Genomic DNA, 14,460 nt, shown 5'->3' with positions numbered 1-14,460 from the left:
TCCACTCTGCATTGCCTGGGGCTGGGGGCAGTTTGTATAGGTAATGAAAAACTGTCTTTCCTACACTCATCGGTACCTCTTTCCTTGATATTATGTTCAAACCAGGTATTGTGATCACTCACATGATTTTTTGGTTCTTATGAAGGTGCTTTCTTATGTGGGTGGTCATTCAATTTGTTATTTTTGCAGGGGAATGGTTGTTGGAGAGTTCTACTCAGCCATCTTGCTCTGCTTCCTCTCCTTAGAGAAATATTTCTTAATCGAGATTTAGGCTGGGCACAGTGGCTTATGCCTGTAATCCCAGCACTTTGGGAGGCTGAGGCGGACAGATCACCTAAGGTCAGGAGTTCGAGACCAGCCTGGCCAACATGGTGAAACCCCATCTCTACAAAAATTAAAATTAGCCTGTCATGAAAAAAACAAAAGATTTAAATACAAGCCAAAAAGGAAAAGATTTCTTTACTTGTATATGTTAAGATATTAGGCTTCTGTTACAAAAACAATATAAGTCAAATGAAAAGACAACTCATAGTCAATGAGAAGACATTTACAATGCGTGTATTGTAACTGACAACAGATTAGTGTTAAGGACACATTAACTGATTAAGTATCAATGAGAATAATTAACTCATCGAAAATTAGGCAAACAATATGAATAAGCATTTCAAAAGTTACAGCAATCAGGAAAATGCAAGTAAAAACATGATACTACTTCACACTCAGCAATCAATGTAAAAATGTGGAGTGTAATAAAGAGGCCAAAAAATTACAGTGTGATACAGTTTAAATCTTTTAAACAATAGTGTGTATTGATCATCGATATATGTATATGGATATATCAATATATATTCATAATATATAGTAAAAATTATATATCTGTTACATATATATGTAGTGTATGTGTGTGTGTATTACAAGAGAATAAAGTTCCATTCCCAGAAATGATATATCCTTACTTCAAGTTAATGATTGTCTCTGTGGAATGAGGCTATTTGTGGAAGTAGAGAATTGAAGGCAACCTAGGTATTTGTCACTAAGGGAATGAACAGTAAAATGTGATAATTACATCCTGTGGAAGGAATACTGTGCATCATTTAGAAACACATATTTACATGTAAAGATGTAGTTAGAGCAACATGGGTAGAACTAGAAAACAATGTTTATATTTAAAAAGTAAAATATATGGATCTATAGCATAAAACATATGCTTGTAATAACAATATATATTTTACCAGTAAATGTGTATATCTGAGGATATATCACATTTTAGTATGAACTTATGAAATGGAGGAGAATGAGAAAGGGATTGGGAATGAGCAAAAAACAAAAATAAACAAATGAGAATATCTTTTACAGCTGATAATGATAATAGGTCATGGAATGAATAGTGTACAAATTCAACTTTACATTCAAGGTTAAGAAAAGAGTGGGAGGAAAAAAAGGATATAAGATTTTTGGCATATGTAGGATAAATTAGAAGGTAGAGATCCTGGAAGGATGAGTAAGGAAACTGGTTCATAAAGACCTGCAATCATATTATAGTAATGGAAATAGAGAATAAAAATGCATAGTAAAAAATCTATATAGGAAAAATGGGCAGAACTTCGTAATATTGAGCTAAAGGACAGGGGAAGAATCATGAAATTTTATTGCTAGAAGGTATCTTAATGTTCATCTAGTTTGACTTCCTAATTTTATAGAAAACTCAAAGTGAACCAAAGGCTTAGAAACTATTTGTCTTGTCCAGAGTTGCACAACAAATTCATGGAAAAGCCAAATTAGAACTCACATCTTGTAACTGCTAATCTAGTGAGCTTCTAAGCCTGGCTCTCTGACAGTATTCACAGCAGTGAGGAAGTCAAGTAGCAGAGTTGATTGCAGGGGAAAAGTATGATGAGTAGATACTTTGATTTTTGACATCTGCCTGGAAGATTCATTTAGTGTGGACATTAGGGCCTAAGGATTATAAATTGAGTTTAGAGATTGATAAAACTAGTTGCAGTTTTCCAAAGCCTAAAACGTCTTAAGTGTTTAATTGTCCATGAACAACTTTGCCATAATATTTACTGACAGTATTCCATAGCTTAACATTAAGCAGTTCAGAGTTGTATACATAAAACTATACTTGCTTTTCCTGCCACAGATTTGAAGGAACATAAGGATAAACAGATGCTTCTTTTACGGAAGAGAGTGTTGCTTTCAAGTATGACAGATTCTGAATGATGGGCATATTGACATTACCAGAATTTAGGTTTTGAGATGCTCTATATAGCCATGCCAAGAATAACTAAATTAGAAACTCCTTAAGTACTAGAGTTGTTTAAGTTTGTACTTATACTGAAACATATTAGTTTCATTTGTTGTCTGATAGTGTGGTGCAAAAAAGTTAAAATCATGTGAACTTATAATTAAAGCTTTAATCATATTTCATTTTGAGAGTTTTTGGTGATACCTTGTCATAGTAGATAAAACTTTTCAGCCTATTTTCTTAAGAACCTTCATGCTCTCCCACCCGCCCCCTACGCGGCTCCTGCTCCCCGCACTTCCTACCCCTCGGCGCCCTGGGCCGTCCTCCTTGACCTTCCCACATCCCCTTTCCTACTGCCCCAAGGCCCCGGGGGAAATATTCGAGGGGACCGAGCGAGACGTGGCTACGGGACTTAGGAGAAGGGGGTGGACGGCTGGGGACCACATCACACCCCGGCCCCTTGCCGGTTCACACTGAGCTGGGTGCACGGGAAAAGGGGGTGACATCTCGCGGGGAGCGCCCCCACGCCTCTAGCTGGGTTGGGAGAGGAGGGTCCGGGTGGGGAGTGAAATTGCCCCAGAGCCCAGGTCACTGTGAGCTTCTTTCCCCGCCCCCACTTCTGTCCTTGCAGTCAGCGTCACCGTGGGGGGCAAGCAGTACCTCCTAGGACTCTATGACACGGCCGGACAGGAAGACTATGACCGTCTGAGGCCTTTATCTTACCCAATGACCGATGTCTTCCTTATATGCTTCTCGGTGGTAAATCCAGCCTCATTTCAAAATGTGAAAGAGGAGTGGGTACCGGAACTTAAGGAATACGCACCAAATGTACCCTTTTTATTAATAGGAACTCAGATTGATCTCCGAGATGACCCCAAAACTTTAGCAAGACTGAATGATATGAAAGAAAAACCTATATGTGTGGAACAAGGACAGAAACTAGCAAAAGAGATAGGAGCATGCTGCTATGTGGAATGTTCAGCTTTAACCCAGAAGGGATTGAAGACTGTTTTTGATGAGGCTATCATAGCCATTTTAACTCCAAAGAAACACACTGTAAAAGAAAGAATAGGATCAAGATGTATAAACTGTTGTTTAATTACGTGAGAAACATCTTCAGTGGCCAAGGAAACTGTCCATTTCTCTCAGAAAGCAAATGAAATGCTACAGCTATACCCAGACCTTTTATAGGTAATGAAGCAGTTCAAAACGTGAAAGAAAACAAAACCTGTCCTCAGAATTCTATAAAGTGTATTAAGAATGTTCCTTAAAGGTTTAAGAAGCAGTAAGCAGCATCTGAAGCCACAATCTATTATAAATACTTTATTTCAACTAGAAGGTACAATCTCTCAGGGGTTTCATAGTTTAAAAAGCTACAATCACATCATGTTGTAACTACATAAAAAACAGAGCTGTAAATGGAACTGCTTGGCTTTGACCATACACATTTCTGCACAGCCCTTACAGAATCTGCACAAAGAAATATCTCCCTTTGCTCCAGTTAATTGTTCTTGTATGTAAGTTGCTTTCTATTCCAGTATATCCAGAGTGGTGAAATAACAAGGCCAGCCACGTAGCCAAAGGTCGCTCCAAGCGTACAGGAGATGGGCCATACCTGAGGAGAGAATGTATGAGATCAAAAAAGAACAAATGTTTTATTATTACTTGAGCACAAGTGTAACCTAAATATTTCTATATTAAAGCTTAATGTGCTTTCTTAAAGAATGCCAAAAGTGTAATAAGGTCATAACTGCATTTATCATGAACACTAAAAATGTGCACATTTTAGTTAATGTGCATTAAACTGTAACAAGGCTTCTGGCAATTGTAGATTTAGTTTGACGCTCCCCAAAGTGCATGAGACACATGCTAAAATTACAAATTAAAATTTTGGGTCAGACTTTGAAAAAAAAAAAAAAAAAAAAGAACCTTCATTCACCTGATCCTCCTCAAACCTCCAGTTATACAGACAAATAGTCATATTGCTGTTTCCCGCAGAAGAACTTTTGGTAACTTCCTTTTTGCCTTAGATCATTCTGTTTCTCAGAAAATTTATAATTTTCTAAACCTAGCTAAAACTTGCCTTCCCCAGAAAGACTTCTCTCATTCATTCTACCAGATTTTTACTTTTTTATTCTTGTGAACCTACTCAGTATTTATTCATTTAAACTGAGATTTATACTGTTTTTCCAGAGGTGCTTTTTTGTCTTATATATTTATTTATAATATATATCCAACTGAGTTATGATGATAATTATTTTCCAACTCTCATGTGCTCAGATTTTATGCCTGCCTTGTAAAATCTTCGAAGGGAAAGATTGTCATTTATTATATCTTTCTAGGAATAACCAATGTTATCTTTTAAAAGGATGTACTGTAAAGACTAAGTAGTGGCCGGGCGCGGTGGCTCACGCCTGTAATCCCAGCACTTTGGGAGGCTGAGGCGGGCGGATCACCTGAGGTCGGGAGTTTGAGACCAGCCTGACCAACATGGAGAAACCCCGTCTCTACTAAAAATACAAAATTAGCCGGACGTGGTGGCATATGCCTATAATCCCAGCTACTAGGGAAGCTGAGGCAGGAGAATCACTTGAACCTGGGAGGCGGAGGTTGCGGTGAGCCGAGATCGTGCCATTGCACTCCAGCCTGGGCAACAAGAGTGAAAATCCATCTCAAACAAACAAACAAAAAAGACTAAGTAAAGCATTTGCATGGGGTCCTTAACTTCTCATCAGAGTGGCATCATCAGAATATTTGTTAAAAATAATTTTAGCTGGCCAGGTGCGGTAGCTCACGCCTGTAATCTCAGCACTTTCGGAGGCCAAGGCGGGTGGATCACCTGAGGTCAGGAGTTTGAGACCAACCTGGCCAACATGGTGAAACCCGTCTCTTCTAAAAATACAAAAATTAGCCGGGCATGGTGATGGGAGCCTGTAATCCCAGCTACTCAGGAGACTGAGACAGGAGAATTGCTTGAACCCAGGAGGCAGAGGTTGCAGTGACCTGAGATTGTGCCATTGTACTCCAGCCTGGGCAACAGCGCAAGACTCCATCTCAAAATAATAATAATAACTTAGCCACTAAGGACTTATCTCATTAACAGACATAGATATTATATTCATGTAAGGAGCCTATAATTTGTCCAATCAATTTATTTTATATTCATTGAGAACTTAAACATGTACATCTGTGCTCTGAAGGTAGAAACAGTCTTTATAATAAGTTTATGTATAATGTGATAGCCTCAAAGTTGTTTTAATTTGACCCATTTCATCTCATGCACACTTTTGTAGCTTCGACAGTTTCTGTGAGGATGAGATCTCATTAAATTTTTCTAGCTCAGGGTTCTCCTGGTTATCTCTACCCACATGGCTCAGAGGCACCTGAAAAGCAGCAGGCTCCAAACTAAGCTTATCATTATCTCTCAGATCTTTTCTCCATATTTGTGAATTGTACCATCCAATTCCTGATTCAGAAAACTAGGAGACATCATAAATTCTTTTCTGTACCAACTCTACCTTATAAATGTCTCTCTGATCTTTCACTTCATCACTTTCTCATCTGAGCTGCAGTAGTAACCTCTAAATTAGCTTACTGTACCCATCTTCCTTTCTCATACTGTTATCAAAGTGATCTTTCTAAAATATGTCTGATCATGTCACTCTCCTTCAATGGCTACTAAATGCCTATAGGATATAATCCAAATTATTCAGCTTGACAGATTACTCAGCTTGAGTCTCCTGTAGTACCAAACATGCCTTCTTCCTGTGTGCCTCGACTGTAGACTGCACATACATCTGTCACAGCATTTTTTTCTTTTTTTTTCTTTTTTTTTTTTTGTGGGAGAGCAGAGTTTTATTATTATTCAAATCAGTCTCCCCGAAAACTCAGGGATCAGAGTTTTTAAGGATAATTTGGCGGGTAGGGGGCCAGTGAGTCAGGAGTGCTGATTGGTTGGCTCGAGGATGAAATTGTAGGGACTCCAAGCTGTTCTCTTAATGCTGAGTCAGTTCCTGGGTAGGGGCCACAGAAACGGTTGGCAGGTCCAGGTGGGGCCATCCGGTTGTCAGAAATGCAAAAACCTGGAAAGACATCTTAAAAGGACAATTTTAGGTTCACACTAGTAATGTTATCTTCAAGAGTAATTGGGGAAGTTGCAAATCTTACGACCTCCAGACTAAATGGCTGGTAATATTTAGAATTCCAGCCCCTCTTATCCTAACTTGGTGGCTAGTGGCCTTTCATTCATTTTACAAGAACAGTCTAGCTTTTGGGAAGGGCTATTTAAACTATAAACTAAATTCCTTCCCAAGGCTAGTTCAGCCTATGCCCAGGAATGGACAAAGAGAGTTTGGAGGTTAGAAGCAAGATGCAGTTGGTTAGATCTGATATCTTACCATGTCACAGCATTTTTAACACTTTATTAAGTGTTTACAAATCCATCTCTCTACACTAGTCTTTGAGCCCCTGGAAGGCGTGGATTATGATCTGGTGATGTTTATCTTGCCATCATCTAGCACAGTACTAGACATATGGCAGGTGCTCAAAAAAATACTTTTTGAGTGAGTGAATCAGTTAATTAAATAATTAAATTACACTTTATTGGAGAGACAAGGCTAATTTATTCATGTGGATTTTCTATTTGTGTCCTTTGCTCTTTGACCTCTAAGGGCACAATTATTTTCTTGAACTGTCATTATTTTAAAAAATTATATTTTATCTCCTTCAGCTACACAGAAATGTGTGACCACTTAGAAGTTTGATTTCCAAAACAATACACCTGGAAAAAAAAATCATTTTAATATAATCAATAGAAGCTTTGCACAATGAATTAAAAAGATTTTTAGTGTTTCTCATTATAGATCCAGCATTTAAGCTGTATTGACTTTTAAATCTGTTTTTATTACCAGTAATCTCAAAGTTTGACTGGGTGCTAGAGCCTTAAATATTTTTTATGTTTAGTGCTCTCTCGACATTTAAATATGAAATAAAATCCAGGACATCTTTAAAATATGCTAGCAAAATTACTTATATATAAGTGGTTTCATTGAAGAGCATTAGAGCTGATGTGATAGGAATGCAATTCTTAGTATTGCTCTATCATATTAAATCTGGAAAGGTAAATTATATAAATCACAGTTTGTATATGTTCATTGTGTTCATTTTTAATCTTTTTTACAAATGCATATTTTTTCTTTAAAAATGTGTGTGCTGATAATTTTTATATACTATCTTATTTTTTAAAAGACATGTACTTTTGCCAGGTAATAGTTTTATTTTAGCTAACAGATTTTTCTCAGATGTTTCATGTTCTAATTTAAATAATATTGTGTCTTCTATTATAAAAATGCTATGGAAATCTGGAATTCATGGATCACTAGTTTTGATTCATAGTGTGTCTTGGAAACAATCCCATGTGAGAAATGGCCCTGAGCAGATGTGCTTAGTCATAGAATTGCCAGACAGTTCCTTATGTGTTGGCAGCTAGTTTTCTGAGCATGGAAAACAGGTTTTAAGATAAGAAATAGGGCTTTGCTGTCAGTTTTCTATTTCTTCACACTGTTTTACTTTAATGTTACTTAAAGGGATTACTGTCACCTTTATTCAATAATGTTTATATATCTTTTTCTCTCAATCTTTAAGAGACAGTAAGAAGATTATTAGACTTCTAGAACACACTGGTCAAGAGTGGAACCTTAGCCACAGTTAATTAGTATTAACATTTCTTGTTTGGGGGTCTGGCAAGAATAAAACAAATACATAGCATCATTGTTCAGAACTTTTGCCTCTAAGAGTAGATGACTGTTTTCTTTCAAAATATATTTTAATTGATGTTTATAACTTTCTTTTGCAGATACACTACATTTGTACACCTGTCTTTAAAAATGTGGTTCTGTGTGGTATGAAATTTAAAAAACATAGGCTTTGAAGTCAGCTCTAGTTTTTTATTGTGGCTCTGCCATTGTCTTAATCCATTGGGGCTGCTATAACAAAATGCCACATACTGAATAGCTCATAAACAACAGAAATGTATTTATTACAGTCTGGAGGCCGTGAAGTTCAAAATTAAGAAAATGGCAGATTTGGGATTTGGTGAAGGGCTGTTTCCTGATTATACATGACACCTTCTCTCTTTGTCTTCACGAAGTAAAAGGGACAAACAAACCTCCCTTGGGCCTCTTTTATGAGGGCACTAATCCCATTTTCGAGGGCACTGCTATCATGACCTAATCACCTCCCAAAAGGCCCCACCTCGTAATATCATTACATTGAGAGTTATATGAAGGTTGTATTTATATGAGATTTCAACATATGAATTTTGCAGGGACACAGATACTCAGACTAAAACAGCCATTTACTGGTGATTGACTTGGGTAGGTTGTTTAACTGCATGGACTTCAGTTTCCTCATTGCTATAATGAAAATGAAATTACCTTCCTTGCAGTGTTGCAATATAATATAACTTACTGTCTTTGCCCACCTCCCTTCTACTTTAGTATCCAACCTCTGTAGGTAGGATATACAGTACTTACAAATTACCTGCTAATAGATTTGGGAGTTGTTATTAACATTGTAATAAATAGTGGATTATTTACCTCCCAGACCTGGGAAATCTGCCTTTTGTTGTTGCTGCTGTGATTTCTAGGACCAGAGTAACCATTTCTTTCTTTCTCCTCTTTCTATTATATTGTACCCCCATTTCTTGCCAACTGTACAATCCCAAATTCTTTCTATTCCCTCCTGTATGTTTCGGTTATATTCTTTTTGTTTTGAAATCTTAGTTTCTCTTTTGCATGGTTCTTTTAAGACTTCAGATGTATAGACCTCCCTGATGACTCCTCAGATACTTTCTTCTTCCTATTCTTTGATGTTGCTTGGAAGAATCTGTATTTATTATAGTCACTCTTTGGAATTTTCTTCAGTTTGGATTCAGCCCCCCTCCATCTATTCTTCTCCTCAAGAATTACTGGTACCTTTTATGACTTAAAAATGCCTCCCTCATTCTCCTTGGTTGTTGATTTTCCTTAACTGATGATTTTTTCTACCTTTCTTAAACATTTCTCTACCAAGACTTTTGTGTTTATGCCATGATTTCTTCTCTGACTTTTGTTGCTTGTTTTTGTTTTGTTTTGTTTTGTTTTTTGCTTCTTTTGCTTCCCCCATTTCCTTATCCTACCTATGAAAAGTATACATTTCTTAGATTTCTAACCATGTGACTCAGTTTTTCTCCTTCATAGATGATCATATCTACCCTACCCAATTTAAACTTTCAGCCCTAATGTTTTCCAAGTATACACCTCTGACCTTGATTGCTTTGTTGAGTTCCATAATTGAATTGCTAGGTCAGTGGTTTTCAAACTTTTTATTTTTTGACAGTAAACTCCTTTTTTAAAAAAAGAAATCTTATACATGGAACCTCAGAATTTAAACTTATAAAAGTAGAATGGCTATGATTGAAGGAGTAGAGGGTCTCTCTATCTTACTAGCTAATGCCATCATCAAACCTCAGAATTTTTGCTTGCTTGCTCTCCTTTGCTTCATCTCTACATCTGCTCGTGTTGGCTCTATGTACAGATGATCACAAATCTAGTCATCATCCATATCACCTCTACCCCACCATCTCTTGTTTGCAGTACCCTTTTCTCTGGTCTACCTGCTTTCACTCTTATTCCATTGCAATTCATTCTCCACACAATATATCACATCATTTACCTGCTTCAGACCCTCCAGTGGATTTTCATTGCAATTGGAACACATTCCAAAATTCCTAGTATATCCAGAAGGCCCTTATGTGATCTGACCTCTACCTTCCTCTCTGACTTTATCTTACACTTTTTTCTCTGTGATACGTTCCGTCTTAATTGTCATTTCTTTGTTTTTCTCATATTCTTTCATTTATTCTTAATTATCTTCACCTGTAATTCTCCTACCCTAAGTTTTCTTCAGTTTGCCTCATCATCCTTTAGGTCGTAGCTCAGATATTTCTACCATAGATGTGCCTGATGACCCATGTCTTTCCTATTTCCCTGTATCATCTTTTTTGTAACATTGTCACTTTCTTTAATTACCTGATTTATTGAAATACTTGTTGCCTGTCTCCCTCCATTACAATATGAACTTTATGAGACAGGGGCTTTGTCTTCCTTGTTTACCACTGCATCACCAGTGCTGATGACAGTGCTTCGTATGGTGCATGTAGGTGCTCAATAGACAGTACTTGGTATAGTACATGTAGGTGCTCAGTAAAATAACTCTAGGACTCCTGAAATAGAGATAAAACAAACAAAAAACTGATGAGCCACCAGCACTTAAGGCTCAACATGTCCAAATTATATTCACAGTGTCGGGCATGTTATAAGCATTCAATAAATATTTGTTCAAAGAATGAATGCATGGAATCCCTTAAATTCTGTTTGTAAAATCTACACCATCTCTCTCAGAATTGTTGTCATCACTCTGGTTTAGACTTTTCCTCCCTCTTGCTCATTTATTATAACATGTTGGTTACAGAGAGAGACAGAACTATCATTCTAGTCTATTCTTTTTCACAAATGTCAGGTTTAAATTTCTAAAGTGCAGCTCTGAGCTCCGATACCATTATTGGTACAGTTTCCCATTTGCCTTTAAATTGATACAGATAACTTAACTGTCAATTAAGGTCATTGACATTGTAGTCCCCATGGCCTTTACAGTCTTATTTCTCATCTTCCCTAAATAAGCCCTACACTTACCTACCTTTATGCTTGTGCTTATCTTGTTTCTTCCTAAAGCTTTCTCTGTCTCTTCTTGTGAGATATATAATTCCTCTGCCAATTCTTGCTTTAAATACCTCTCACTTCAATATTCTCCCAGCTAAATGTAAATGTGCTGCATACTCAGAATCATAATGTTTTATTTTAATCTTTTGTGTTGCTTAACATATGCTTGCTTTGTGGCCCTCCTCAAGATTACTATAGCGCTATAATTACATTGAGCTGAAAGTTTAAATTGGGTAAGGTAGATATGATCATCTATGAAGGAGAAAAATCCTTTGTGTGTTTTGTACCACATTATTGCAGCACCTCAAACATTGCAGGCATGAAGTAAACATATTTTAAGCATGTCTGTTGCATAAGAGATTTGAATAGTCTGATCAATAATAGAGTATGAATTAATATTTTCTGCACCTTGTCGGTGTTACCCAAAGTTACATGACTCTAAGACTAGACTTGTAATCATCGTTTACAAAAGAGTAAATTGTTAATCCTGTAGGTATTTTGTAAAATTTAAGACAGTGAATATACATCAGAATCCCCTGTAGAGACTCTGAAAAACAGAGATGACCAAGTACTGCTTGCAGACGTCCTGAATGAGTAAGTCTCAGATTGAGCCTATCCATATATGATGTGAAAAAGCCTATGCATATTAGTTGCAAAAAGCTCACTTTCATACACACAAAGTATGGACACTACTACTAGTATCATAGAATATTGTATCTAGCATAGAAATTAGAATTTTGAATTACCTGAAACTGTATAATTTTGAATTAACTTCAAGTGTGTATAAATAATATACAAATAACGTATTTTAAAACTGAAGAGCCACTGTTGTGGAAAGTTTTGATAGCTCAGCGTATGGATTATAATATTCACTGCTTTTAGAATTTCTTTGGAACCCTTCTGTCTTGAATAGGTTTCATTATTAGACTGCCAGTAAAGATTGGGAAGAGGAAAAAATTTGAAATAAATCTTTATCCAGTTTTGGTACTTACTCGGTTTCCTAAAAGCAGTAGTGATTTTAAAAGTTTAGAACTTTGTCTAAAATTATGTTTCAGGATTTTCTAAAGTTTTTAAGTGTAAATGATTGGCTTTATTATACTGGGTAATTACAAAAGTCCTTATTAAATTACCTAATGTGTGCATTTTTTTATTTTAAAGAGGAAAAAATTAAGAATATCAAATCAGCAAAAACTAGCTTTTATATCTCAGAATCTTACCATTTTTCACTGTATGCAAAAAAGGCATAAACATTTCTAGGATTCTCTTTGTATGACAGTGCAGGAAGAAACATAAAAATTTGTCTTAAAATAGACTCATTGTACTTGATATTAAGTCTCAAAAAAGTGTATTGATAATTAAAGCATTTTAATTTCTGTCCAAATTGATGGTATAATTTAAATCTAGTATTATATCCTATCCTTTATGTTATACTTGATTAAATTTTGCTTAACAAAGTTTTATTTTTAAAAAGTTGTTGGCCGGGTGTGGTGGCTCATGCCTGTAATCCCAGCAGTCTGCGAGGCCGAGGCAGGCGGACCATGAGGTCAGCAGATCGAGACCGTCCTGGCTAACACGGTGAAACCCCGTCTCTACTGAAAAATACAAAAAATTAGCCGGGCGTGGTGGTGGGCGCCTGTAGTCCCAGCTACTCAGGAGGCTGAGGCAAGAGAATGGCGTGAACCCAGGAGGCGGAGCTTGCAGTGAGCCAAGATCGTACCACTGCACTCCAGCCTGGGCAACAGAGCGAGGCTCCATCTCAAAAAAAAAAAAAAAAAAAAAAAGTTGTCATTCAAATCTGTTTAATATCATAAGAAATGAAGTAATACATTAATGAAAAATCCCAGGAATATAAAGTGGATTAACAAGCATACCTGAAAATAAAGTAATGTACTTTTTAGAATATTAATTTGAAGCAAAAATAAAATCCTTTGGTAGTTATGACATCAAGATTGTTAATAGTTAACTAGTTGTGTTTTTTTAAATCAAAATTTTTTTGTTAAACTGTTCTTGACTTTTATAAAATTACATACACAGGCAGACATATATCTAAAACATTTGCATGTAAATAGTATAAACATAATTATTGAGTTTCTTCATAAAATAATATTAGAATTATTTTTGTTAGTTCCTTCAAAAATTTTAAAAGCTTGAATATTTAAAAGAACTCACAAGACTGCACAGAGCATACTTACAGAAGGCTTTTATTTAAAGGCCAAAGGATATTGTGCAGCCAGAAAAAGAACATAGGCAAGCATCTAGCATCCAGAACACATTCAGGATAGGCACCCTAGGGCCTTTATTTATATACAGACATGCTTTGTCTCCACATTGAGCCACCAAGATCTGTGCAATGAATCTTGGCTTCAGGAGAGCTCCAGGCAGGAGTTCCCATCAGGGTCATTTTTTCTGGCACACTGATCACATAGCCTAGCCTGGCTATCTAGTTATGCCTGGTGAAAATTATCAGTAAACAAATCAACTTGCAGGCTGCAGGAAGAGATTCATACTTTAAACAGCACATCATAAATCCCACTGTTCGTATACTGGCTAAGAGTCAAGGCTAGATATTCAGGCATCCCCAGAGCTTTCCCAGTCCAGCTGTAAATTAATACTTTACTACACAGTTCCTGACAACTTAATCTAATAAAAGGCAAAATGATGATGGTAGCTGCATTGTATAAACTACAGTAAAATTTATTAAATGCTTTAATATGTATTAACTTATTTGAAATTTATAATTCTGTGAGCTATATGGGAAAATTATTTTTATCTCCATTTTATAGATACTAAGACTCAGAGAGGTTAAGTGATTGGCCCAGTTCACATACCTTTTGTGTTGGTAGAGTCAGTTCTAGAAGACAGGCCTTCTGCCTTTTATTTTAGATTTTTTTTCAACACTTCCTGCCAAAAGTAGATATAAAGAACTATTTACTTACTTTCTAACTGTTCTATGGAACAGTGTGGGAATAAACAAATATATTTAAAACCACTACTTATTTCCCCCCAAAAAAATAGTATTTGTGGTTTAGTGAACATAATATAATATGAATGTTTTCAGAATTTTTTTATAATGACTTCCAAATTAGGTCTAAGTCCAGTGCCTATTTTTTTTCTTTTTACTTATGTAGCAGGAGATTTCATTTCAAAGGAATATGAGATAATATATATTTGGAATAATTGTTCATAAAATTATTTTTCTAGAATTTTTCACACATGAATATTAAATTGGGTGTGCAAGATCTAGGTAAAATATCAAGATATAGTTGTACTGTAACATTCTCTCTCTCTTTCTCTCTCTCCCTCTCTTTCTCTCTCCCTCTCTTTCCCTCTCCCTCTCTCCCTCCCTCTCCCTCTCCTCCCTCCCACTACTCCTTCCCCTCCCCCTCTCCCTCCCCCCACCTTTTCCTTTTGCCCTCTCATTCATTTATGATTGATTTACTTGTCTCCTATGCC

The 14,460-nt window shown here is 36.3% G+C and overlaps 2 protein-coding genes across 17 annotated transcripts in view; both read left to right on the top strand.

Moving 5' to 3' along the window:
* Positions 1-14,460, top strand: part of SCLT1 (sodium channel and clathrin linker 1) — a 223,338-nt gene that overhangs the window by 107,432 nt on the left and 101,446 nt on the right. The window lies entirely within an intron of this gene.
* LOC112208924 (rho-related GTP-binding protein RhoQ-like) lies at positions 2,846-3,507 on the top strand (the record flags this gene model as incomplete). The annotated part of the gene is made up of 1 exon (XM_054683596.2): positions 2,846-3,507. A coding segment is annotated over one exon (510 nt), but the record flags the coding sequence as incomplete, so codon positions are not given.

Source organism: Pan troglodytes, chromosome 3, assembly GCF_028858775.2.
Source record: "Pan troglodytes isolate AG18354 chromosome 3, NHGRI_mPanTro3-v2.0_pri, whole genome shotgun sequence".
NCBI classification, from domain to species: domain Eukaryota; kingdom Metazoa; phylum Chordata; class Mammalia; order Primates; family Hominidae; genus Pan; species Pan troglodytes.
Note: the sequence above shows the minus strand (reverse complement) of the source record. Positions and strands in the feature narration are given on the sequence as shown.